The sequence below is a fragment of the Castanea sativa genome, chromosome 1 (assembly GCF_040712315.1).
Source record: "Castanea sativa cultivar Marrone di Chiusa Pesio chromosome 1, ASM4071231v1".
In the NCBI taxonomy this organism is placed as follows: Eukaryota; Viridiplantae; Streptophyta; class Magnoliopsida; order Fagales; family Fagaceae; genus Castanea; species Castanea sativa.
The window spans coordinates 16803496-16826612 of NC_134013.1; the positions used below are offsets into that span (position 1 = coordinate 16803496).

Here is a 23117-nt window from a genome sequence, read left to right on the forward strand (position 1 = left end):
TTTTACTTGTCTGCATTTGCTTCCTGATCTTATCATGATGTTCTAGTAAACAAACTTAATGTCAAGAACCTCTTAAATTAGTGACATTGTTTGTTTTCCTTTATGAGGAGAATCAAGATTTGTATCCTCTCTTTCTCATTATTGTAACTATCGAATTACAATTATTTTTTTTTAAGAAGAAGAAGAAAGCAAACAAACTTGATGGTTGATTTTAAAAGAGCATTGTCCCAAGATAGAGCTTTTGAGAACTTTGATGGCTTTTTATTTATGACTTGAGTTAGTTACAAGATTTTGTTTTTATTTTATTTTGGACTTTTTATTATTTTCGGGGATTTAATAACTTTATTTGCCATTGGTCATGCAGTTAAATTCATATTATAAGGGTTTGAATTGTGCCATCCATCCTCATCCATGCTAAACAAGTGCACTTTGTTATATAATTCATGTTATAAAGCTATGACTAAGTTTGTTTCCACGTCCATAGAATTGTTTTGTCCAGAACTTTCTTCTCTCAGATAATGATTCTCATTTGTAGCCAGAGATAAAACAATGAGAGGCCAATTTTATTCTATCCATCAAATAACTGGTCAATATTATCTTGTAAAATGGCCATAACAAAGTGTTAATAAATAAAAGTCTTTAGGCAGTCTACAAATTAAATTAAACTAATTTCAAATGCTGTATGGAATGTAATACAATGGTTTTGACATCCATGCATGCCTACACGTTCCTGTAAGAGAGCTATGAAGCAACAATTTGTTTACATGACAAACTTAATTTGAAGAACTTTCCTGCTCAACCCCATATACACATTTTTACATCCCAGAACTGATTTTTACTTTTTTCATTTTATCAATTGAAGGTATTTATTTATTTTGATAAGTATTGATAGTATTTAAGTATGGGAAGAAGATAGTGGCAGGCATTTTTTTTTAATCAAGGTTGACATGAAATATATTAACATACATCTTCCACCCCACCCAAAAACTGTTTCAATTGTCACAAGGTTGTAGCAGAAGCAGTTGCCGGAATCCGGAGTACTTGTTGCAGTAAGCGTGCAGCAAGACGTTGAGTGATGCCACCAATAACACGACCCCCTAGACTGCGTGCCTCAGGTTGCTGAAGCACCTGCTCACATATGCTTCAACAATTAGCTTTAAAAACAAATATAAATAAGTTTTTCTAAGATATTAATACATAGATAGCATTTGTGTTATAATATGATGATTCTAATCTAAGTGCTAGAAGGATAAAATTCTAAAAGATTTACTTAATCTAACTTTTTGACGTGCAAAAGATGAGAATAGATCTATGTTTTACAAGTAACAAAATAAATTAGATGCCTTGTTCATAGGAGGTGAAAGCCACAAACTCACCAATAGAGAAAAGAAAGAATGATCCAATATAGAAGTATGTTCTTTAGGTTAGCCTATATGTATATCTGCTAACAAAGCACATAGTAATTGACCACTTTTTGTGGATTTTCACGGAAGATACAGTAATGACTAATGACACTAAAATACATGTGGCCGACCCTTTTCAGTTTGTTAATGATTCATAGCCAACCTAAAAATTTTGGAACTAAGGCTAAGTTGTTGTTGTAATAAATTTAGTTTGAAGTCTAATTAAAATTAAATTAATGATTTGGCCATTTTTCAAAAGCCTTGGATTAGAATTCTTTGTAGTCATCACCACATCTAATCTTTAGCTATCAACCAAACTTGAAGACCTAGATCCTTGCCATCCCCCCCCCCCCCCCCCCTCCCCTCTCACTTCCAAAGTCTATTCAAGCTACTTGATTGATGTAGGCAAGAAAAGGCTCAAAAAAGCTAAGTTCACTTATTAAATCATCTAAAAAATAGGAGTTAAGGGAGATAAATTGCAGATAATAGGATATATGTTTAAAGTTCGGTAAAAAGGGTTGTGATGGTAATAAATGTCTTAATCATCAAGTGAATTTGGCAATGGAAGATAATGGAACATGAAGCCTATGTGCTGATGACAAAGCTAACAAATCACATTAAAACAATTCTAGTGATACATATGGAGAACTATTATGCCCACTAGATATAAGTTTTAGGGATTGCTGTGTGTCCTAATTATTAATGGTGGAAGCTTCAAAAGTTTAGGATTTGTTATCTTTTACCATTGGCGTGTTCTAGTGTGGTTATTCCCCTTTTCAACTGTTTTGATGCTTATGAAGCATTTAAAAAATAAAAAATATATGTTTATGAAACTATTATTCTCAATAATATATCCAACCAAAACTAGGAAGAGTTAATAAAAAAAAAGACAATCATGCTGCAAACTATGGTTCCTACCTGTAAAATAGGCTGTAAAAGTGCTGGATCAAAATTTTCAGAAGATTGCAAAAGAAACCATATCCTTAACACTTGATCTCGAAGCCCTATCATGCTTTCCCGTTCAGTGTCACTCATCATAAGAGGTCCAGTTGCATTACCATTAAACATTAGGGTCCTCATAAGATCAGGGATAGAATTGTAGGTATCCATAACTGTGCCTAAAACAAAAGCTTCATTAACACGGACTGCTTCTTTAATGACTAAATTCCTTAGCTCTTCACCATCTGGAGCCAACAATAGCTTCAAAACTGGTTGTAAAGCATCTTTTGCAGAAAAATCTCTATCTTTTTTTCCCTGTACCAGTAGATTTTCAAGTCTATTCCACCTGGAATGAGCCAAAATAAAAACTTGGTTTCAGGTGGGTCTATAAAACCAAACAACATCCAATCAAAGCAGAAGAAGTATAAAGTTAAGATAGAAACAAAGAGGCATGCCTAAACTTCCCGTCCTTAAAAAGCAGCTCAATAAGAGCATCTCTGAGATATGGGTTTGGATCCGTTAATAGCCTTTTAGCAAAGTATGGATATGATGCTGCCAGCACCTTGAAATTAGGATCAGCATAAAGTGCTAAACCTTCCAGTACAGTGAGTGACCTCAATATCAATGCATAATATGCTGGGACTGCAATAACAAGCCATGGCATCAAATTCCAGAGAAAGAAAAAAAGAAAAGAAAAGAGTAGTGTGGAAAGCTTTAACTTCTTTAAATCAGTACAACTATGCTGTTCTCAGATTGCAAAAAATTAGATCTTGTGAACTCAAAGAAATCAATAAAATGTTACTTTTTTCCCTTCCAAATAGGAGATAATTATTAATTATTTCCAGGACAAGCAAGGAATCAACAGAATGGAGCCCAGTACCCACTACATCAGACTCTAGAGTATGAATCATAAACAAATCAGCTACAAGATCCACTACATTCGTTGGCTACTTTGTAACTAATAAAACAGGGTTCAATGCCAAAGTCTGTGTAATTGTACAGATTTAAAGAAACTTACAGATTAAGGCTTTAAAGTCATTGACAAGACCAGTATTAACTCACCATTAAATGGATATTGATATAAAACAGCACCCAGACCATCCACTATCGTTTTGAAGTTTAGTTCACTCACAGTTGAATTAAGTGCATCATCAAAGAAGTTTCGAAGTGCTGGTACAATTGGAGAGACATCTACATCACGTGACAAGAAATCAAGAGCATAGTAATCACGAGCCATAGCTTCATAATCTCGATTCACCATGTGGACAACATGACCAATAATAGCAGATCTTGCCTCTTCTGGTGTCTCACTCATCATTCCAAAATCCAGAAAGGCAAGCTTTCCATCTGGTGTCGCCAAGAGATTACCAGGATGAGGATCTGCATGAAAATATCCATACTCAAGTAGCTGTCTGAGGCTGCATTGTATGCCTGTGTTCACCAGATCCAAAACCTTCAATCCTTGTTTCTCCATGGCAGCTTGCTCATTTAATTTGACTCCATCAACCCAATCCATTGTCAATACTTTGCCACTGGTATAATCCCAGAAAATATCTGGGACAAGGACTTCTTCCTTGTCAGCATACAATTTCTTAAACCGCCTTGCATTCTGACCCTCCTGCAGTGACCTGTCAAAATTATCATTCAACCCCGAAAGAATCTTATACAAAACAAATATGATATCAAAGGCTTTAGTGACCAGATGCTCTGTCTTTTTAACAACAATACTAACCTGCACATAGTTGAGCTCTTGATAAACTCTGCTTGCAAATTCATCAATAAGTGCAACAACATCACTGGAAATTATGTCAACATATTTATTTACTAGAAATCCTAGACCTCTTATCAGGTAGAAGTCAAGTCCTATAGCTTCTTCAATACCAGGGCGTTGCACCTTTACAGCAACAATCTGTCCAGAATACTTCAGTTGAGCTTTATAAACTTGACCTAAACTTGCTGCTGCAATTGGTTGTGGAGATATGGATGAGTAAATGGAGTCAAGTGATAGTCCCAACTCCCTCTCAATGCACCCAAATGCCTCTTCATCTGGGAATGTCGGTAAAGCATCCTGCTCAGTCACAAATGAGAGTGATATTTGTCTTAGCATCTAATATAAATCTCAACATATTTGTCTATGGAGTAGAAACCATGACAAAGGATTTCACCACAAAACTCAAATTCTTTGTTTAATGAACTTTCACCTCATTTGCATAACTTCGTCAAATAAATTGCACAAAACCACATAATTTTTTCAAGACTCGGGGACTCGGAGAGGTAACTGGTAGGCTGCTGAAGAAGCTGATTCCCAGAGTCAAACCCACGACCCTGTCGCTTTTGGTGGAAGGCACTTGCCATTGCACCAAGTCCTGACCTCTAAGTTATGGCAAGATATATTTCTTTATTTTAACCTAATCTAAAACATACAATTAAATGGAATTTAATAGAAATCAACATCATTTAGACAAATTTAAGAGCATCATAGAAATAGAACAATGTCATGATGCCACTGGACCCATACATGAAAGAGTAATGAGAGTTACATTTCTTTTACCAATAAATTAGATTACTTTATAAGACCACGTGAATTTAATACCACAAATTTCATTTATCCTATGATATGTATGTGAAGCCTAAACTTTAGAATTAAGTTAATTACGTAAAGTAAACCAACAGAAACAAGCTTTCCTCAAAATTGAAAAAGGGAAGAATAAAATTTTTTCATCATACTTGAAGTTCAGAGAGCTCCTCGAGATACTCAGGTGGACATATATCAGGCCTAGTGGACAAGCCCTGACCTAGTTTCACAAAAGTAGGGCCCAATCGAGTGAAAATTCGTCTCAGCTCAGTGGCCCTTAATCTTTTATTTTGATCCAGCACACCATTCCTTTGGTCTACCGCCAGCTTTAACCCAAACGAACCCAGCGCAATCAAAATTTGCACAGTCCTCCGCAATACCTAATCACAAACAATCATAACCAATAATCACACAATATTAAGATAATATAATATATATATATATATATATATAACACAGTTGATGAAATTGAAGGAAACCTTGATTGGGCGAGAGTTGTATTTGAGGCCAAGAAGTTGGGGGCTATAGACGGTGGCATTGGCGGCACGAGCCATGGCTCTAGCCTCGGCCTGAATATCCTCGGCTCGATCCAGGCCTTTTCTATAGATAAGCTGTGAGTTGTTGTTGTTGTTGCCATCTCTAACAGTAACAGCAGCAGGCACAACTCTTGGTCTCGATTCAACCAGAGCTGCTCTCGTCTTAAATAATCTTACTCTTCTACTGCTTCTGCCTCTATAACAAAACGGTTGACCAGCTCCAATTCCAACTCCAGCTCCAGCTCCAACGGCAACGACAAGACTCATGGCTGTGTGGGGAACTGGGTTTGAAGGCAAATGGCAAGTGGCCAATGGATGAGTAGAAAAGCCAACCCAAATCTAGTCACTATTAAGGCTGAGTCGGCTTCGGATGTTTATGTTTTTTTGGCGTGTAAATTTTGTTAAGCCACCGAGCGGTCATGTCATGTGGTAGTGGTGTTTTTAATTTTTAAGTTTCAAGAAATTGACCAACTACCAGTACCACCATGCCCATGTGTATGCTCCACAGCCTCCAGTGGATCTGCTTAACTCTTTGGCTCGTTCCATACCACAAAATTTTAGTGTGCGACTCTCTCTGTATATTGTTGAAAATAAATTTAGTGTAAAACAGATTTTTGAAGCTACCTTCCCATTACGTGGCCAGACTATATAGTTTTATAATTTGTGCGTAGGAAAACCATTTTAAGAAATTTTTTTTTTTTGTGAAAAAAAAAAAAAAAAAGTGACTGAATTTTTTGACAATTTTTTCCATTTTTCATGAAAAAGTAACTATATAATTTTAGTTATATAATTTTAAATAGTAACAATTGATTTTTTAAAAGAATTTTTTATATTTTCTTTGAAAATGATATCAATTTTTTTTTTAATAATAATCAATTAACAAATACATTAAGGGATTTCTAAAATATACAAATTCTTTAAGGGCATTTATTAACAGGATTATTAAGTAATACATATAGATAATCTTATAAATCGCTATGACTTAGATTGGAGGAATTCATTCAAATTGGTTTGGAGTTAATGTTTTTCCACATGGCACAATTATTTTATAATATTTTTACAAACTATTGTTGTGTCTAATTCTTACTGATTTTCATCTAAGCCCACTACTGAAATAATTTTTTCACCTACCAATAATCATTCACCATATATCAATAATTTGAAAAAAGACAAAATTTGGTTATAAACTTAGTTATAGTCTAAGACTACAACTCTTACTAAAAAGATTAACATGACTATATATTTTGAAAATTTAACCTTTAGATTGCATGTTCTTTATGTTCTTAGTATACATATTAGATTTTTTGTCAATTAAATATTATTTACTATTCGTTTCATAAACTTATTTTTTATACATATTTTAGACTACAAAAACTTAAAATTTAAATATTTGATTGATGACATAGCTATTAATATTTGATATTTTGGAAATTTGGCAAGCATAAAGGATATAAGAAGAAAATATAATCAAATATTGGATTTGTTTAAATTCTCATCCAATAAAAAAAATTTAAGTAGATTTGTAGTATTAGGCTGCAATGTAATTTGTAACCAAACTTTGGTTAAATTTTTTTTATTATTATTTAGAAACAGGACCAAGCTTGAAAATTGAATCCACAGAAACAAAAGCGTCTACAACAGACGGAACAAATACCATCCAAACTAACAAGGAAATGAAAGCCTTGCTCTCTTGGCCAAAGTGTGTAATGGCATTGCCCTGCCTAACAATGTGAGAAAAAAAAAAACTCCGAAAGGAGTTAACATGAATTAAAGTGTCTCTGACTAAATGGCCAAAGGATGAGGAAAACATATCACCCGTTTGAAGAGCCTTGATACCAATTTTTGACCTTCAAATTGTTCGAAGTATTGGTTAAATGATTAAATTTACCATATCCCAATAGCTTACGTTTTTGAGACAATTGGTAATTTAACATGGTATTAGAGTATGAGATCCTGAGTTCGATCCTTATCTCCTCCACTCTACCTCCCATTTAAATTCCCACATGTTGAGCCTCATCTATTAAAAGGTAGTTTCGGCCCACACATGAGGAAGAGTGTTAGAAGTATTGGTTAAAAGATTAAATTTACCATATTTCAATAGTTTAAGCTTTTGAGACAATTTATAATTTAACACAAATTCGCGTTGTTGTAAGTCGATTTTTGAAGCAAAAATCACCGCACGTGAAACTGCTATCATTTCCAAGCTCTCCACATTATGTGGTTTCTGATTTTTTCTTTTCAGCCATTACTGCCAAAACCTGACCCAAAGAGTCCCAAACCACAATACCAATTCCAACTTCATCACTCATTGAACATTGCGCCGGCAAAGTTTGTTTTATACTTACCCGATTTAGGTGGCAGCCACTTGCGTCTTTGAGTTTGATTTCCATTGCAGGGTTCCTCTCGGCTTGACCAAAATTGCTGCAGGAATTTTTTTGCAGCATCTCCAATGCTTCCCAGTGGTAACGTCTTCTCCATCAACCTAGTTTTGTTTCGGTTTATCCAAATGAACCATGCCGTAGTTGCAAACAACTTGGTAACTCTTGGTTAAAATAGGTTTTGGCTTTAACAATTTTTTACAGGGCATGACTTAGATATAACTTTTTTATTGACTTATTAAATGAGGGCATGTCCATTCTCCGCCCCCCAAAAAAAAAATGAGGGCACGTTGGTAACTTTCCAAAATGTAATTATTGACTTTTAGTTAGGACGTTTTCCAAATGATAGTTGGGACTTGGGAGGTGCAACGTTGAAAATGCAATAAAGAGACCAAATTACTTTCTCTCTTATTTATTTATTTATTTATTTTTTTATAAGAAATAATGTAACTTTACTAAGAAGAAAAAAAATAGTACAAAGTATCTTGATTCTTGAGTCATGGACGGCTCAATTAATGATAAATTTTTTTTTATCTATTCAAGTTACAAAATTATCAATTTTTTAAACATTTTTATCCTTAAATTACCCTTTTTTTAGAAGTGTATATATATATATATATATATATATATATATATATATATATATATATATATAACATTTATTATGACACATATATACAAAAAGTCATTAATAATAATAAAATTATAATAATAATAATAGCCATTATTATTATGGTACTTAAAAGAATAATAATAAATACCCACTATTAGTATGACACTTAAGAGAATAATAATTAATATTATTAAGAGTGTAAAATCACAAGTTCATCGATGGTTGTGGTGTGGGGTTTTAGTCTGTGAGTAGTTAGGGTGCTATTATAGTCACACTTAGGTAGGAAAGTCACACTGATCGCCTCCCCCTCTAATCATTTTTTCATTTTAAAAAAAAATACCACAAATATGATAGAGTTTCTATTTATATATACTATCAATTTTGATAATTTATACCTCAAACAATACTTTTGGTAGCTGATGTCAGTCAAATGCTTAGATTATTGAAACCACACTTTTTTATAGCTTTTAGCCTTTTACCAAACACTTCTAACTTTTTCAAAAAGTTCATTTTCATTCTACAATTATTTTTTTCTTTTCAAAAAGTCTAGTTTCAAGAAGTTTTGCATAACTCATCCTAAGTTGAAAAGCAATTGTTTACACGAGAGAAAGTATATATCGATTAATAGGGCTAACCTTTATTATCAAGTTACTTTCTATGTGTAATTATGTGGAAAAAAGTAATAAGGAATGCTACATTGGATGGTGTCAAAATTATATGTAGACTTAAAAAATATTTTAAGAAATTAATAAAATTATATGTAAATGCTACACTAGATCCTTAATGATGTGAGTAGAATAGCCATTTCACACAAGGGGCTTTATATTCATCTAGCCTTCCATGTGTCCAAAGTATAACTAAATTTGAGTCGTACATATGTCCTTAAAATACTATAAGAGTATAGAAGCAAATCTGTAAAGAGTGAGAAGGACCTAAGTCGGAGGCATATATAGTGATGCGACTTGAAGTAGAGTGTCTCTTTACTTCAAATCGTAGCTTTTCACCTCTCTTTTACTAATGGTTTTCCGCGTAAAACTAAAGTGTTTTTTCATCTTTTATGTTTATTGTTTACTCATCTCTTTTACATGCCATTAGCACTAATTAGTCCGGCATTGATACAATTTGATGACGTCAATTGTATGGGTAGTTATGCCAACCTAAAGTCCAGTGCCTAATGGTTTCCACCTAAATAGTAAAAATAAAAGAAAACAAAATAGCTTTAAAGCTAGGATGCATAGTACATTGTGTATGTAGACCTAGTTTTCATTGAAAAAAGAAAAGAAAAAGAAGATTATTATGTTTTTTCCTCCAAAATAGATTATTATAATAAGCTAAAATAAACAATGATACTTTTCATCCGCGGCCCAATTGAAAAAGATTCTTTGATCTTTGAGGTTTAGGAGTGCCAAGTGCATTTAGATTTTGCTTATTTGTGGTAACTTATTTGCATAATGCTTATCAAAAGATATAAATTTTTAATAACTTTTATATTAAATGTGTAATAAAAAACTAAAAATTAGCTTATTTCAAAAGCTAAAAGTTGATTTGCAAAATAAACTGAGATAGACAGCAAAAATCTTTTAAGCAAAACCCAATCGCACACTAGTTAATTGCAGACAAACTCTTTGTACTTTTGATTTGGTGTTATTAACCTTGTGGTTGGTACTAGATCAATGTCATTTCGATCCCTTTTTGCGATTAAAAATCGTAATGATTCAAAATCCTTTAAAAACTGGACCAAATTGAAGTTTTCTACTAGTTTTGATTCAGCCTTTTGATTTCTTTATCGCCCTTAGTTCTTGGTTATATTTGGTTCAATGTTGAAAAGTATGAGATTTATTGTGACGCATTTAAAGTCTAAATTTTTAATAAATAATATGTGATTTGAACTTTGCTTATAGCAAAGATTGATTGATGCATTTTTTTTTTTAGAAAAAAGATTGATTGATGTATTAATCTGATAATAAATATAGTTAGTATGGAGTGACCGTTATAATTTAAAATTATATTTTTCTATTAAAAAAATTAGCAAGCATTTATAGAATGGACACTATTAAGTTGAAATTCCAATTTAAAAAAAAATTACAACGTTACTGACACCTACACTACAGATTTCTTATGCTACATTAGTCCAAATTTAGTCAGATAATAATTCAATGATGGAAAGTCCTTGCCTTATCTTCTCCTAGAATAGCAACCAAACAACGAAGTCCAGAAAAAGATCCAGAAGATAACAGAAAACGGTCACCCCAGCCAAATGGCTGTGTCATCCACCACCGCAACAGTGTACATTTCCCGAAAAGATTTCCTGACTCAGACGCCAATAGGTGGTGCCATTTTCACAAATTCCATAGCTTTTGCAACCAAGCCACGCAGATTTCACATTAGAAGCTCGAGTGAAGTACCTGCCGAGACTGTTGCAACAGAGGCAGACTCAGAAAGCTCCATTGAAGCTCCAAAAGAACTTCCATCCTTGATTTCTGCTCTTAACGTCGAAAGAGCTTTTCGTGGCATACGTAATCATTATCTGCCTCATCAATTTTTGATTTTGCATTTTACTTTCTACTTGGACAACTTTGAACTCTTTATACGTTTATGTTTAACAGGATGAGCGAGCACTTATTACTTTATTCGTGAAAAGTTTGAGCATCACATAAATTCTTTGTTTTTGTTTATGTTTTTGAAACCTTAATGTTTTCTCATGATGCAATTATTTGATTAAATTCAATTTAGAATGCAGCAATAACAGATGTGGATCACTATGGTCTACTTGGATTACAACGTGGATGTTCTCTTGAGCAGGTCATAACTCAAATACTTTTTTGGATTAAAATCTACTTTTTTTTTTTGGGGGGGCAATCCAAATTGATAACTCTCTCTCTCTCTCATGTTTTTGATTATACAGGTTCAAGTTGCTTACAGAGGCAAAGTTGAAGAACTGACGAAACAGGAATTAGATGAAGAAGAACTCAACAAGAAAGTGGAACTTCTAAAAGTTAGTAACTGGAAATTTCCATTTTATAAAACGAAATCCAATGTTTGACATATTTATTTGAAAGACTATTTTTTTCCCTTCCATTTAAAAAAAAAAAATTTGGGAGGGGAAAGCAGTTCTGACTAATCTGATAAAATTAATAGGAATCATACACAATTTTGTCAACTGAGGAAGAGAGAAGGCTGTACGATTGGAGCTTGACTAGGAGTGAAAATCCAAACAGATACGCTTGGCCTTATGAGGTTGATGAAACACCAGCTACTAAGGACCCTCCTCCACCGCAGGTATCCATCTACTCTTCTTACTCATCTCGGTCGTTATTGTCACTTTTGAATGAATTTTTATTAGTAGGGCATTGATTATTGCACACTCATTAGCGTATATTATTTGTACACATTACCCCTTCGTGTGTTAAGAATAAATAACATATGCGAAATTATAGACATTGTATGTATAGAGTGTAAACTACCGAATGTGCACGAATATTTTCCCTTCTTATAACAAGGGCAGATATAGTTTCAATTTTAGCTGAACACCCAATTCAGGCCTACCCTTTTTGTTCTAATTCCTTTTAGATGATGAGACAATTCGAGGCATTTTGCATGTGTTCCTTTTTTGCTTTTTCAAAGCAAGGGACTGCAGCCACGGGCATCCATGATTGGTATAGGTCATAATTTAGCATACATTGATCTAAAGTTTCACAGTTAAGCATTGCTTTATCCAGATAAATTTTTTAAAATCAAACTAAAAATTAAAACAATTTATTCCAAACACACTACGCAGGGATTGGTAGCAATCTAATAATATATCCTTAATTAATATCCAAAATTTCATAGGATTCAAGAATGTGATGTCTAGGAACTTAAATGACCGGAGTGTAGTATAGTCATGTTTGTTTAGATTAGGAATGTGATTAAAGTAATTGTTTTATTCTTTTTATGGTTAGTGCGTTATGTATTTTCAATTAAAATTATTTCTATTTTAAAAAAAATTAAAATAATTCTCAATAAGAGATAAAAATTAAAATTTAAAAAAAAATCCTTAAAGGTGAACATAACCATGTTATTAAAAAAAAAATTTGAACATGTAGCATATCTGCACGAGCACTTTATTATCAAAAGGTTTAGCTAAAATTCAATAATTTAGTCTAGTGAATTTTACTTCAATTGTAAAACTAGTTCCTAAAATTTAATTTTGTCAATTTAAACACTCAGTTTATTAAAATCAATCAATTTGGTCCTTCTGTCAAGATTTGTTAGAAAACAATGTTGTTTAATTTTTTTAATTAAAAATTTAACTGAAAACATTCATGAGATAAGCCATTTAATGAATGTTATTGTTTGATGAGTAGTATACTAAAAAAAAAAAATTGTTTAAAACAATTTCATTTGCTAACATATATATTTGATCAAAAGGAATGTATTGACTCATTTTGACAAAGAAAATTGACAACAATTAAAGCTTAAAAACTAATTTTGACAATTGAAGTAAAAATTAAGGGATAAAATTAAATTTTTGCCAATTATTTTAGATACTCAATGGGTATTTAATTTTGGGTATAATTGTCACTTAAAAATATAGAACTTTCTCAAGCCCCTAAAACAAGAATCCATTTTCCTGTGAACGTTTTCCCTTATAAGCTATTTACAATCTAACATGGGATCCTTACAAATCTTGAGAGGATTTTGGGAGTTCTAAAAAATTACCACAAATCAAATGACAACTAAATTAACATGTCATATATTTTTCTTGGGTTGATTAGGATATATAGAAAAAGTCTATAGATACACAATTTTTCACAACTATCGTGATAATAAAATTACAACTTATGAACAATAAAACTATATATTATTTGTAAATTGTAACCCCTGTCACATGCAGTGAGTGTAGAATTACCCCATATATATGAGAATGATTACACATATCACCATTACATCGATAAAGGGAAGATATAAAATTTACTGTCCATCACTCATGTTAAAAGTGAAAAATGGTATCTCATTAGTTCAAATTTAAAGCTATATATGCCGTTGTTTGTTGTACATACCAAAACATATCATTTCTCTAAAAAAAAAAAAATCACATGTCTGGAGGTGTTTGGATTTCATATTTCCATAACTCATAACTCTATTTCTATTACCCATAACTCAAAAATGGTGGGACCCATGACTGAGAGGCTTGTTTGGATTTTTTTTTTCCAGTTATTGTTTCCATCACTCAATTCTCTGATTTTTGAGTGATGAATTATGGAAACTGAAAAACATTTTTGTTGTTTTCAGTTTCCATAACTCTGTTTTTAATGGCATTTCCGTAATTAAACATACACTAAGGGACCCACTAGTTAGGTCAGCTGCAACTTTTGACCCCTTTTTTTTCTCACTGGGTTCGGTAAGGTGGTCTTCTTCTTCTTTATTTTTTTATTTTTCCTTTCACATGGGTCTTCTTCTTCCATTTTTCTTTTCCCTTTCACGCTGCTGGTATGGTCTTCTTCATCTTCCTTTTTTTTTTTTTTTTCCTTTTCACATTGGGTTTCTGGGTTTGGTTGCATTTTTTTTTTCATTCCTCTTCACTGGGTTTCTGGGTTCTCTTCTTCTCCTTCTTCTTCTTCTTCTTCTTCTTCTTCTTCTTCTTTTTTTTTTTTTTTTTTTTTTTTTTTTTTTTTTTTTTTTTTTTTTTTTTTTCACTTCTCTCAATCTTTTCTCTAACACACTAACATACAAACATAAACCCACAAACATGTACATTCACACAAAAATAATCCACCCCATCATGCCACCGTACACGTCGGAGAGATGAATGTTGTTCACCAGTGACGGTCCTGACGAGGAGAGGGAAATTCTTAAATTTTTATGGGTTCGAGTTTGTGTTTTGGGAGAGATGGGTGTTGTTGCTGCTGTTATTGTTGTTGTTGCTGTTGTTGTTGTTACTGTTTTTGTTTTGTGGTTGAAGGGTCTGGCCACTTTACAGGAATGAGTTTCACAAAAAAGTAGAAAAATTGAGTGATGAGAAGGTGAGTGAAGTGTGCCAAACGTGTGGGTATAGAAAATTGAGATATTTTAAGTGATGAGTGATAAGTGATGAAAAAAAAATCCAAACAGGAGATACTGAGGAAGGTAATGCACGTGTACGGTGCATACAATAATGATTGGTAACACAATCTCTCACTCTTTCCTAAACTTAACTGTAATAGTGTAATTAATTATTCTGTAAACTTTTACCTGGCAGGAACCAGAGGATGTGGGACCAACAAGATTGGTGGGATACTTCATGTTAGGGTGGTTCATATTGTCAGTCATACTATCTATTGGCCTTAATCGATAGATCATGCATGTCGCGGATGGGGGATGCATTTATTTCAGTTTGGAGGAGGAAAAATGAAAGGGGCATAAAAATTCTTCAGGCCCCTCAAGATTATTATTAATATAAAGTTTCTTGTTGAAAAACAATTTTATATTCATATGAAAAAGGCATTTTTTCTAAAGGATTTGTTTGTTTCAACTTATTTTCTAATTTATAGACCAATTATAAGTTTACTAGCCTCATTGCACGAGAGAAGGTTTATTAGCTTCATCACACGCTTTGCGCATGCAATGAGATTTTTTTTTTTTAATTAAAAAAAAATCCTGCGTTTTATTTTATATATATAATTTTTTATTTTGATAATCTAATTTCTAAGTGAATAAAGTAATTTAAAAATCAATAGGAGAGTGACCCTATTTTTTAGGTAATGTTTTAGTAGGAGTTAGAGTTGTATTTTTACTGGATTGTCTTTTAGTTTTGTCTCTACTTAAATATAGGGATGTATGGGCATTTTTGAAAAAAAAAAAAATGAAGATTTCAAACAGGAAAATCTCCTTAAATAGTAGTACAGATATACTAACCTCATCGCATGCGCGAAAGCGTGTGATGAGGCTTTTTTTTTTTTTTTTAAGAGGTCTTATTTTGTTGAAAAAAACATGTTTTTATTTTATATATAAAATTTTTATTTTGAAAATTTAATTTATAAATGGATAAATCAATTTGAAAATCAACAGGAAAGTGACCCCATTTTTTAGGTAACGTTTTAGTGGAAGTTAAGAGTTATATTTTTACCGAATTGTCCTTTAGTTCAATCGCTACTTAAACATAGGAGTGTAGGACCATTTTTGAACAAAAAAATGAGGAATTCAAACAAGAGAAGCCCTTTAAATAGTAGTATAGATAGTTTTTAAACAAAACAAATGGATAAAATACGTTTATATAAACAAAGCCCCTCAAATGATTTTTACTTTAGAATCATTATTCTTTTTTTTTTGCTAAATAAAATCATTATTCATTGATTTTCTCGTTATGGTATTGTTGTGTTGTTTATCTATACTATTATTTAAGGAGCTTCCCCTGTTTGGATTCCTCATTTTTTTAATTCAAAAATGCCCTTACACCCCTATGTTTAAATATAAACAAAACTAAAAGATAATTCAGTAAAAATGCAACTCTAACTCCCACTAAAACATTGCCTAAAAAATAGAACCACTCTCCTGTTAATTTTCAAATTGTTTTATGCACTTATAAATTATATACTTTTGTTTTATTCACTTATAAATTAGATTCTCAAAATAAAAATTATATATATATAAAATAAAAACAGAGTTTTTTTTATACTAAAAAAAGCCTCATTGCACGCGCAAAGCGCGTGTGATGAGGCTAGTTTCCACTATCTTTATTGCTTACAAAAATTTAATAATTGATTGCATTAATCAAAAACCGTTCACGATTTGACTTAATAACTACTTAGACTTAAAACTTTGTTAGCCAGGGTCTAAAACTAACATTTTTTGTACTAGTCCATTTCAAGCATGCTGATTGAAGTATGAGTTTTCAGTTTGCAAATAAAAGATAAAACTAAACACGTGTCACCATTATAATAATAGGTTTAATGCACTAAATTATTGGACCCAAGCCAAGTCCATAAATAAATACTAGCTTCATCACAGGCGCGAAGCGCGTGTGATGAGGCTTTTTTTTTAGTGGTCCTATTTTGTAGAAAAAAAAATTGTATTTAATTATTTTATATATATAAATTTTATTTTAAAAATCTAATTTATAAGTGAATAAATCAATTTAAAAATTAATAGGAGAGTGGTCCTATTTTTTAGGCAATGTTTTAGTGGGAGTTAGAGTTACATTTTTACCGGATTCTCCTTTAGTTTTGTCTCTACTTAAACATAGGACTATAGGGAAATTTTTGAACTAAAAAATGAGGAATTCAAACAGGGGAAGCCCCTTAAATAGTAGTATAGATTAATCCAGTATATTTATTTCCCTTTTTTAAAAATTTTCAAATACAGAGGAGGGCATTTTGTTTTTATCTCACCCTCCCATAATATCCCAAGCTTAAAACAATTGACCATTCCTTCCATTTTCCAATTTGCTTCTCCACTCCTAGCTTCTCTCTCGGCATCTCGACCTTGCTTGCTAGCATTGCTACCTCAATCCACCCCTTTCTCTCTCTCCAAGAATTTTCATTTTATTTCTCATGTTTTCTTTTTCAATCTCGAACATATGTGATTTTTATTTTTCTTGAAATCTAATGCATCAATTCATTTCATTTTCATGCAGTAGGAATGTTCCCTTAATCTAATCCAAAATTATCATTTCATTTTCAGTAGAGGTAGGTAAGAGTTTTGAAATTTGTTATTTGTTATTTGTATGATTTCGGTCAAATGCTAAATTGCTAATTTTATTTTTACAGAGTCGACAACTAATTTTATGGTTTAATTTCTTTGTTGGAAGAGGGGCTATAAGGCTTAAAAAAAAAAAAAATCCGTCTGACAAATGATACACTGTGATTGTGACTCTAAAATATTATTTTGGTTGCCCTAAATCTATGTGTGCTGTGTTGTGTTGTGTGCTAATACATTATTCATTGTGCCAGCCTATCACACCCCCCCCCCCCCCTTCTTTTATAAATTTTTTAGAAACCATCATATTTGTTTCCACAGTTAAATGTGCATAAATAAGCTTAGAAGATTAAAGGGCCCGTTTGTTATATGTGTTTAAAAATTGAAAATTGTTGTTTAAAAACATTTATGGAAATATGTGTGGGTGAAAAATTGTATGAAAATACATGAAATGTTGCTTAAAAACTGAAAATGGTTGTTTGAAAACACAAACCAAACACCCCCTAATTGTAGTCTCTGATCCACTCATTGTGAAAAGCATAATCATATCTGACTTCACCATTTTAATTCATGAAACAAATTATGGTATGATTTCCTCTTGTTTTATTGGAAGGGGGAAGAAAAAAAACTTTAACACAGAAAAAGTACCTAGATTCAGAAAAAAATAGAAAATACAAAGGCGCAAAACAGACAAAAGTTTGAGAAAAATACTGAGCACAATTGTTGAATTTGATTAGGGGTGTGTTTGTTTGGAGTGAAATAGAGTAGATGGAAGATAAAGGAGAGAAAATAGGAGAGGAAGGATTTTTTGGAGGTGTTTAGTTGGGAGTTGGGAGAGAAAAAATTGAGGTGAGGTGAGGTCAGGTATTTTCTTTTCGGACCCACTAAAAAGTTTTCTCTTCAAAATGGAAAGCAAATTGGAGATATGGGAGAGGATGAGTTGAGCTGACAAAAATGCCCAATTCGTCCAAGTTGGGTTGCTTTTTTTTTCCTTTCTCCGTCCATTTTTTTTTTGGTCAAGTTGCTTTATGGTTCAGTTGCTTTTTTTTTTATCCCTTTCTCCATCCACTTGTACATACACAATTTTTTTGCTAAAAAAATTATGTTATTTTTTGTTTTATTTAATGAGGACATAATTGTAAGTTTATATTAACTTCATTTTCTATCCCTTCATTTTTCTTCTCAACCAAACAAATATGTTTTCTATCCTTCCACTCTTCTACCCTTCCAACTAAACACAAATGAGGAAAAACTAATGCTATGTTTGGAAGTTTTGAGAGAAAGGAGAGTAGAGGGAAGGAGGGTAGTGGAGAAGAAAGTAGAGGAGAATGGTTATCCTCCAACTTATTTAGATGTTTTTAAAATAAGGGTTCGTTTGGATCCCGCTTATATTGTTGAAAACTGAAAACTAAAAACACTGTAGCAAATAAGTTAAAAACGCAGATTGTTATTTTTTGATACGGGTACTGTAGCTCAGCTGAAAGTATATAAGGGTTGTGTTTTATTCTTTTCTTTTTTTTTTTTCCTTTTTTTCTTCTATTCACTCCTCACTTTGCCCTAGCTAAAGCCTGTGCCTTCAGAGAGTTCCACGCCCACTAGAGAAATCCACGAGGAAGACCTTGATCACTCCAATGCCAGCGAAGAGCTCAGATGAGAAATCCATGAGGAAGACAACCCCAGTCCGACGCTAGAGTGTACTCTTCCTTCCATAAACCCATTTCACCCTCTTCCCCAATTTCACTCCTCTCCTACCCATGACACCTCTCTTCCGATCGAGCTCCATTTCACCCTCTTCCAATTTCACTCCTCTCCCAGCCTAACACTTCTGTTCCCATAAACCCATTTCACGCCTCTTCCAATTTCACTTGCTGACCCATTTGTTTAATTTCTGGGTAAATGGGTTTTTGAGTTTGTGAATTGTGGATCTTTCGTGTTCTAAAAATCATAGGTACATATTACTTTCACAATAATCTCATTACTGTGATTTGTGTGTGTGTTTTCTCTTTGTTTCATTCTATTTTGAGAATTGGATTTCAATACTTTTTTATTCTTGTTTGAAACGCGTGATGATCAAACCTATAAACGGAGATGTGGATTTGCTGGGTTTGTTTTTTTTGTTCGTTTTGCTTAAGATTCAGACTTAGCTTTATGATCATTATGATTTCAATTTTTGTGCTGCACATCAAGAATTCCTGGTTTCTTTGAAAATTTTTCCCATTAAAAAGGAGAAGAAAATATCTGGTGATTTTTTGGAAATTTTGATATATGTACCATTCAAATTTGCGTTTTACCATTTATATTTATGGTGATATGTGGGTAGTCTGTAAGTGGGAAACTTATTTATGGTGATAGGTCTTTAGGGATATTGATGCAGCAAGTATGTCTTGCTGCACATTTTTCAGGGGAAAACCAAAATGGTTCTTATTAGTCATTGCTTGTACCTGTTTAGCACTGCTTAATGGTAATCTTCCAGATAATTTCACATGAAGGTGTTTGATATATGTACCATTCAAATTTTCTTTTTACCATATAAATTTATGGTGATATGTGGATAGTATGTATGTTGGAAACTTATTTATGGTGATATGGTGATAGGTCTTTAGGGATATTGATGCAGCAAGTATGTCTTGCTGCACATTTTTTGTTTAGGAGTTAGACAAGAAATTTGTGGTTAACTTGTTTATAGAGATTATTCACTGACATTGAACACACAACACTATTCTTACTCAATTATTTTTACAGCTAATATGCAAGAACTCAAATTTTCTTCCTCTTATTAATGCATTGGTTGCTGCATTAAAAATTTTATAGGGGAAAATCAAAATGGTTCTTATTAGTCATTGCTTGTACCTGTTTAGCACTGCTTAATGGTAATCTTGTAGATAATTTCACATGAAGGTGTTGTTGTTAATGGCTTAGTTTGGCATTTTTGTTTGTTTATATTTTGCTTTTTAAAAGATTAACTTTTTTCAGTTTCCTTGGTATTTTTGTTCAGCTTATTTTTTAAGCAAAATTTAAGAGTCACTGAAATAAGCATTGTTAACCACACAAAACATTGTTAACATATGACAATTGTTTCAGTTATTTTAATGTAAGACACCTTGTTTCTTTCCAGAATCTTTAGTCACTGATGAGTCAAAACCAAAAGTACCAGTATCTTGTTAGCTCTCTATAATAATAATAATAATAATAATTACACATTTGGTCCTCAATTTTTACCCTTTGTTTCAAAATGGTCTTTTATCTTTTGAAATATTTAAGGCGAAAATGCACTTTTGGTCCCTACATTTTGGGTCAATTCCTATTTTGGTCCCAAAATTGATTTCTTTGCTAATGTCATCCCTAAAAAAAGAAAATCGTTTTTAAAATGGTCCTTTCCGTCAGGCTAGAAACGGAGAAATCTGACGTGGCTAACGGAAGGCCCTATTTGCTGACGTGGCGCTGACGTGGCTATTAAAATATTATTAAAAAAGATTATTTGGCAAATTTTAAATGCCATGTCAGCATTTTAATTTTTTTAAATAAAGCCACGTTAGAAATTTTATATAAAAAAGAAATTAAATTTAAAAAAAAAACCTTAAATCTAATTTAATTAAAAAAACAACTTGTTTCTCAAAAAAAAAAAAAAAAAAAAGGTGTTCTTCTCCATCAAACACAGGAAGAACTCAAACCCAACAACAAACACAACCCAACCTTAAATCTAATTATCTCTCCTCTCTCACTTCTTTTCTTTGCCCTCTCTTCTCTCCTTCTGTTCTCTGTTCTCGCCGTCGAGACCTAAACCCACCAACCCAGCAAACGTCGCGGCGGCTTCTTCTTCTCTCCCTCTGCTCTCTGTTCTCGCCGAGACCCAAACCCACCAACCTAGCACCCAACGTCGCGGCGACTTCTTCTTCTCTCCCTCTGCTCTCTGTTCTCGCCGAGACCCAAACCCACCAACCCAGCACCCAACGTCGCGGAGGCTTCTTCTTCTCTCCCTCTGCTCTCTGTTCACGCCGAGACCCAAACCCACCAACCCAGCACCCAACGTCGCGGAGGCTTCTTCTTCTCTCCCTCTTTCTCTGTTCTTTGTTCTCTCTTCGTGGGTCTGCGTGGATCGAAGGAGTCATGAGCGTGGATCGAATGGTGGATCAAAGCGTGGGTCTGATTGTTCATGGGTCGGAGCGTGGATCGTAGGAGTCGTGGTCCGATTTGGTTGATTTGGTTTGTGGGTTCTTTTTTTTCTTTTTTTCTTGCTGTGGATGGTGGTGATTTCTTGAGAAGTTGTGGTTTTTTTTTTTTTTTTTTTTTTTTTTTTTTTTTTTTTCTGTTGCTGTGATTTGGGGTTGTGGCTGGTGGGTGACGGTGGAAGTGGTGGTCAAATTTGTGGGTTTGGCCGTGTGGTGTGCTGTTGGTTTGGGTTTTGTTTCTGTTGTGGTGTGCTGTTGTGGTTCTGCCGATCTGGGTATGTGTTTGTTGTTTGGTTGCTGGGTTTTTTTTTTGGGAATGTGGGTTTGAGTTCTTCCTGGGTTTGATGGGAAGAACACGAAGAACACCTAGTTTTTTTTTTTTTTTTTTTGAGAAACAAGTTGTTTTTTTAATTAAATTAGATTTAAGGTTTTTTTTTTTAAATTTAATTTCTTTTTTATATAAAATTTCTGACGTGGCTTTATTTAAAAAAATTAAAATGCTGACATGGCATTTAAAATTTGCCAAATAATCTTTTTTAATAATATTTTAATAGCCACGTCAGCGCCACGTCAGCAAATAGGGCATTCCGTTAGCCACGTCAGATTTCTCCGTTTCTAGCCTGACGGAAAGGACCATTTTAAAAACGATTTTCTTTTTTTAGGGATGACATTAGCAAAGAAATCAATTTTGGGACCAAAATAGGAATTGACCCAAAATGTAGGGACCAAAAGTGCATTTTTGCCAATATTTAATTAGTCCTTGTACTTTTAAGCCAATGTAAAAAAAAAAAAAAAAATCCATATCATTAACTCTTGCTTTGAAACATATATAGCATATGTTTGCATTGCTGCCTCTAAGACTAAAACACTGTAACATTTTAGTCCTCTCTGTTTATTAGTTAATTTGCTTTTTTACAAAGTTTTGATCTTTAATAGTTTAGAGGTAGCACTTTCACTTTCAATGAATTTGAGAAATGACTAAAAATCTTGATAAATTAAACTAGTTTGTGTTTTGGATTGGTACTTACTCTTGGGATTCAGTAGTTAAGCAGCAAACTAGCAGTTCAACTTATTTCTATGAAAGTTGCTTATGAGGTTGATGTTATTTAGCTCACTTATTTCTTCCGTTATATTGATTACTTACATATGCACCTTATCCTCTATTTTTCTTTTTCAAGCCCAACATATGCCAATGTCGGAAATGAGTAACTATCTCTCCAGTTATGATGATCATTTTTGTGACGTTGACAGCTGCATCATTAGGACTTCCCTGAAACTTCATACATTTAGTAGTATGTTTTATATTTGTCGCTATTGGTCACTAGTAAGTACCATATCCAAGTATTGGCAAAATAAAGAACCAATTCGTTGTTTTCTTGTTTATGTGTTGTATTGTATTCTGCAGGATGATGACCGTGCATGCAAGTTCTTCAAGTGGTTAGACACCAACATTTGTTGTACGTGTGGCAGTGCAACTGCACCTATTGTTATCGTCAAATTCAAAAGATTGGAGCATGCAGTGGAAGTTGCCAATGAAGAGTCGAAGCAAGCACACGCCCTGACAGCCGCAGCATTGGAAAGGGAGCGAGTTGCAAAATGAAAGCATGAAAGAGCCACGACTGCATGCATGATTTCTAAAGAGAAAGCAAAGAAGTTGACAATAGCTCTAGTAGTATCCTGGGTCATGTTTCTAGTATTGCTTATCTTGTCTACTAGGTTTGGGGAAGTCAAAATCAGGCATATGTGTTTGCCATAATGAGATGTGTATATATGTAATAATACAGATTTGTATTATTACATTTGTTTTGTATGTTAATCATACTCTTGAAAGTAACAGTTTATGATATGT

At 33.0% G+C, this 23117-nt stretch overlaps 2 protein-coding genes across 3 annotated transcripts; one reads left to right on the forward strand and one right to left on the reverse strand.

Annotated features, from left to right (window-relative positions):
• Positions 1 to 622: 622 nt before the first annotated feature.
• LOC142620103 (protein ACTIVITY OF BC1 COMPLEX KINASE 3, chloroplastic) lies at positions 623 to 5864 on the reverse strand. The gene is made up of 7 exons (XM_075793531.1): positions 5397 to 5864; positions 5070 to 5297; positions 4075 to 4410; positions 3405 to 3960; positions 2798 to 2984; positions 2322 to 2688; positions 623 to 1128 (listed from the first exon to the last, which is right to left on the reverse strand). The coding sequence occupies exons 1-7, from the start codon at positions 5718 to 5720 to the stop codon at positions 1000 to 1002; spliced, it is 2127 nt and encodes a 708-aa protein (XP_075649646.1). The 5' UTR covers positions 5721 to 5864; the 3' UTR covers positions 623 to 999.
• A 4728-nt stretch (positions 5865 to 10592) lies between these two features.
• Positions 10593 to 22999, forward strand: LOC142608958 (NAD(P)H-quinone oxidoreductase subunit U, chloroplastic). 2 transcript variants are annotated; one of them, XM_075780608.1, is made up of 5 exons: positions 10593 to 10960; positions 11185 to 11246; positions 11350 to 11439; positions 11583 to 11723; positions 22674 to 22999. In XM_075780608.1, the coding sequence occupies exons 1-5, from the start codon at positions 10702 to 10704 to the stop codon at positions 22866 to 22868; spliced, it is 747 nt and encodes a 248-aa protein (XP_075636723.1). In that variant the 5' UTR covers positions 10593 to 10701; the 3' UTR covers positions 22869 to 22999. The 2 variants fall into 2 exon arrangements, with proteins under 2 accessions (XP_075636723.1, XP_075636727.1); XM_075780612.1 differs by lacking the exon at positions 22674 to 22999 and adding an exon at positions 14665 to 14920 and having other exon boundaries at positions 10599 to 10960.
• Positions 23000 to 23117: the final 118 nt, after the last annotated feature.